Source organism: Mastomys coucha, unplaced genomic scaffold (assembly GCF_008632895.1).
Source record: "Mastomys coucha isolate ucsf_1 unplaced genomic scaffold, UCSF_Mcou_1 pScaffold13, whole genome shotgun sequence".
Lineage (NCBI taxonomy): Eukaryota > Metazoa > Chordata > Mammalia > Rodentia > Muridae > Mastomys > Mastomys coucha.
Window position 1 is genome coordinate 33,883,512 of NW_022196895.1, and position 4,783 is coordinate 33,888,294.

Below are 4,783 nucleotides of genomic sequence, written 5' to 3' on the forward strand. Positions count from 1 at the left end.
CATGGAAACCAAACCTTCCGGGCGACTTTGACTTTGCGTGGGAAGGGTGGTGGTGTGTGAGGTTACTGAGAGGAAAGCAGAGTTTCACAGAGCCTGGTGTTGGAAGGGTGGGGTACTGAGTGCCTGGGTTCTATTCCGGGCAAGGAAGCAGACGGTAGGGCAAAGAGCAGCTGTGGCTGGTCCTCTAATTGGTATGTGGGCACCAAAAGATGAGCGGAAATGGACAGCCTCTGGGGTTTCGAGGCAGGTAGCCACCCCCGCATCTCTGCCTCTGCCATATGAGGCAGCTGCGCCGGCCCAGGGGCTATTTAAAAGGGTTTTATTTCTAGTATAGGGCTGTCTAAGGGCCTTTCCTGTTCCCCATGGGTCTGCTCACTGTTAAGGTGTCATTGTTGAGGTTACAACTTGCTTGAACAAGCATAGCTTAGTGGCCAAGCCCTCTGGTGTCCGGGCTGGGACTTCTGACTCAGGTTGGGCAGGCTCAGGTTTCCAGTGCAAGGGATAAGCACCTCTAACTTGGTGGGGATGGAGGGCATAGGTACTGGAGGAGCCTGGGAAAGTGGGAGGTTGGAGGTGAGATAAACAAGCATAGGGCCCCAAGGGTCACAATGTGGAAGCAGTTGGAGGTAAATAGGAAAACAGCCCTGTAAGGGGGCTGTGGCTCACAGAAACCACCATGGAGCCATGCCCAAGCTCGACTGCTGGACTGGTTAGCTTTTGACTGACTTGACAGGTCAACAGAGTGGGAAACCACCAATGAGAAGCCCCAGACCACGATAGTGAAAAGAACCAGTGCAGGATTTTACAAAGGCAGGCTAGAGGGAGGTTCTGTTTCAATGCTTTATTGACAGTTGGAAACAAACCCATCAAACTGGAGGTGATGACATCCCAAAGCCCAGGAGGCAAGGGGTTTGCATTTTATCCCCTCTACTTAAAAAAATTTTTTAATTAAATGCATTTTAGCAAAAGTGATTAAAAAAAGAAAAGGGCCAAAGCCCCAGATGTCAGAGAGCAAGGTGGTGGCTCTGGGAAGAACTAGCCCCTACTTCAGTCTTCCCAGGAAGGAGCCCAGGGGCTGCCACTGCTCCTTCAGACACAAGCTCTGGCAATCCAAACAATCCCCCGCAGCCACAGGCCCCCTGTACTGGCCCTCGTGTCTCCTAACTCCTCCATGCTCTGGCAACTCTAATTCTGTGTCAAGCCTGGACAGTATCACTCCTTCTCGGTAGCCTTGGAGGGGAGGAGGGGACGCTCAAAGGGGCCTTGGAGGAGGACAAGCAGTGACCCGAAACCAGAGAGTCTGAGCTTCCTGAGGTTTGGGCTACCCAGTCTGGCTCACTGTTTCTATGGGGGCGAGCACCCCTGTGCCCTTCTCGGCGTCCACTTAGCATCTGCACATTTGGCTTGATAAGTTAATACATTCATGAAAACACAGCATCTGAGCTCTTGCTACCCTATGGTGTGGCCCAGCCCACCCAGAGAAACTTCTCTTGCCCCAGAACTGATGCTAGGGAAGGGTCTGCCTCACGATTTAGTCTTGAGGGTGGTGGCCAATATTTAGGCCATGTTCAGGACTGACCCCAGGAATGCTTGAACCTGCCATCAAAGCCTCTTTTATTATGGAGGGGAAAGGGGATCAAAGTTATTTTTCTTAAAAAATTTCTTCATATAAAAATAGATCCATTTGCAAAACAATTTCTCAGCCAGGAGGCTCCACCTCCCATTTCCTTGGATGGAGGGGGTGAGGTGTTGGGATGGTCACACTACAGCCCACACTCCAAATGAGATGCACCAAAGCTCTGGGGGAAGGCATGGGGGAGCGGGGCTCAGTTGCAGGGTGGAGGTGAGGGGGCTGGTGCAGAGGGACCAGGGAGGCAAGGGCATTAGCTTGGCAGCGGGCAGGGGGCGGGCCCCACACTGTCACTATGCCCTAGCTACCTGCCTATGGCTCAGACCTGGGCCACAGTGGAACCAACGGGGAGAGTGGTTGAGACCTTTCCCAGGAAGGTGGGGTAAGGGTGGGATATGCTTCCTGCTTTTGCAGAAGCAACTCCCAATGCCACAGCACTAGTAATAAATAACTGCCAGGAGGAAAAGCAGAGGTGACAGCAGTGAAAAGATCTAGCCCGAAGGTTCACAAGTCCCATGCTATTCTCAGGGCCAGAGAAACCACAAAAGAAAAGCACAAATGCAGCAAGATTGACCTAGGGGAAGGCCCACTAGAGAGTGGGGCTGAGAAAGCAGGCTGGGTTCTGTCTGAGACCAGGACCTCTGGGTAACAGAGAGGAGACAGGGTTAAGGCAGCACACACGGACCCTGCTTTGGTAATACAACAGCCAGGGCTGGCTGGGCTGGGCTCAGGCCACTCCTACACTGCCCCTTCCTTCTGGCCTCCAGGCAGCTGAAGCTGTACGTGGTGTTCAGAGAGCAGCAGGCCAGACAAAGACAGGGTTGGGTGGTGGAGTGGCCACTGCAGAGGGATATCTCCTTGGCCATTTAGGCACATGCTGCAGGTAGACAGTCTGGGCTTCGCCTAGAAACAGCAATGGCCATAAAGCCCAGCTTAGCTTGCACGGCCAACCAGCTCCTTGGCTTCTTCAAGGATTGTGGGGACTCCTTCACTTTTCTTGGGCACCTTAGCAGGACCAGCAGCCATGGCATCATCCTTGGTCAGCTCCGAGGCTAGCAGAGATGTGACTGCACAACCAGCCTTCCTGTTGACTGCAAGAGAAGACATGAGACTCCATCCACAGAAGGCCTGGTTTCTAATCTCTTTACAACTCTAAAGCAGGTATTCAGCCAGAAGCCATGCAATTATGGCTGCCTTGTCTGGTTCAGAGTCCTTATCAGAAGGCAGGACAGAGACTCAATATAAAATATACCTTTGGGGGCAAGTATGAAGGTTTGGATACAGCTAGACAGAACAGGACTTAAAGGGCTGGGGAGATGGCCCAGCAGTTAGAAATACTGGCTGCTCTTGCAGAGGACCTGGGTTTGGTTCCCAGCACCTCACTACCACCTGTAACTTCTGTTGCAGGGAACTCAGTGCCCTTTTCTGGCCTCCATGGGCACCTGGAATGCATATGATGCATCTGCATGAATGTATGCAAAACACTCAGAAATATAAAATAAAAATACATCTTTAAAAAAAGAAGTTTAAGTGTTTAAGTGTTGGCTGTGTATCAAGAAAAACAGTACTCAAAGTCCACTTTCTCCTTTAGGTTTGTTGGGATTAAATATGTTAAAGCTTATGAAATAGTATTGTTATTTTGTAGGCACTGCACAGAAAGCTCGCAGGTAAAACTATAAGGCTGCCTCAGGAAGGCCTGTTCTAGGCAAGAGGCAGCTTTAGTTGGCTTGGAGGGGTTCTTGCAAAGAGGAGTGTAGCCACTAACTGCCATCACATCCACACCACACTCCCATGCGTTTCTCCAACAACCAAGGTCCACATGCCTGCCTCTTTCTCACCTCTTCAATATGTACCACGTATATGTACAACATATGTGTGCATGCACACACTAAGTAGTGAAAAGATAATTGAAAAAAAGTAAGCAGAGAAAGCCAAGGATAACTAAGAGGGAACTCCTAGAAAGAAATCTTAGCCAAAGTCTCTCCTGCTCCTTTATGAATCCATATTTCAGACCCCAGTATCATCAGAAGGCAGCCAGCTCCTTGGGACCATGCCCACCTCCTGCTGAACACCATGCCCCTTCAGCAGCATGCAGAGACTGCATATAGAACTATCAACCTTGAGTTTTCAAAGCCAAACATAAAATGCCATACATGTTATAAATCAATTCCTGTGAATGCCCAACTTGGGAAAGTTCACAAGATAGAAGATGGAGTAACAAGAAAAAATAGCATGGTGGTCCACACCTGTAAACCCAGCACTTGGGAAGCTGAGGCAAAAGAGACTTCTTAGTTTAAGGCTAGCATACTTAGAAGCTAGCCTCAGCTATGAGATCCTGTCTCAAATTTTCTAAATAATCAAATACAGGCACAGGGAACAAATACTCCTCGCTCCCACAAAGTTTTTAAATTTAAAACTAAAGCTTATGTCAGGCTCAGTGAGTATAAGTACTGGACTCCAAGCATAGTGGCAAGCCATGGACATGTATGTGTGTACAAATAAACACACATACATACATTTTAAATTAAAAGAAGTTATGTCAGTACCCAGAACAAAAAATAAAAAGTTTGGCCAGCCTGGTCTACAGAGTGAGAGTTCCAGGATAGCCAGGGCTACACAGAGAAACCCTGTCTCAAAAAAACAAAAAATAAAAATAAAAATAAAAGTTTACTACCAGGGACCGATGGAGGGGAATCAAGTTCCTCCTGCTCCTTAGCAGAGAAGGAAGGGGGAAGGGGTCGCCTGTGTGAACAGAGAAGGAAGGGGTCGCCTGTGTCTGAACAGAGAAGGAAGGGGTTACCTGTGTTTGAACAGCCCAGTTTGTACATGCACTGAAACATCCTTGGATACTCCGTAAGAATGTGCACAACTTTATGTATATGTTAAAAGTAATTGCTAATGGATATGGAGTCTCTTTTGGAGATGAAAAAATATTCTGAAATAAAACAATGGTGACAGTTGCACTATTCTGCACACTCCCAAACTGGCTATCTAAGAATGGTGACATAAAAAGCAAGAGCAAATGCTAGGGGTAGCAGCCCACACTGTTAGTCCCAGCATCTGGGAGTCTGAAGCTGGCTCTTTGATTCTCAGGTCAGCCTCATCTACATCGAGACTTCCAGAACAGCCAGAGCTACAAAGTGAAACCATCTC

The 4,783-nt window shown here is 48.6% G+C and overlaps 1 protein-coding gene across 3 annotated transcripts in view; it reads right to left on the reverse strand.

Moving 5' to 3' along the window:
- Positions 1–2,133: 2,133 nt before the first annotated feature.
- Positions 2,134–4,783, reverse strand: part of Diaph1 (diaphanous related formin 1) — a 94,355-nt gene continuing 91,705 nt past the window's right edge. For all 3 annotated transcript variants that reach the window (XM_031365475.1, XM_031365474.1, XM_031365476.1), the window contains one exon: positions 2,134–2,721. In XM_031365475.1, coding sequence (XP_031221335.1) covers positions 2,564–2,721 — 158 coding nt within the window. In that variant the 3' untranslated portion in view covers positions 2,134–2,563. The remainder of the gene's footprint in view (positions 2,722–4,783) is intronic.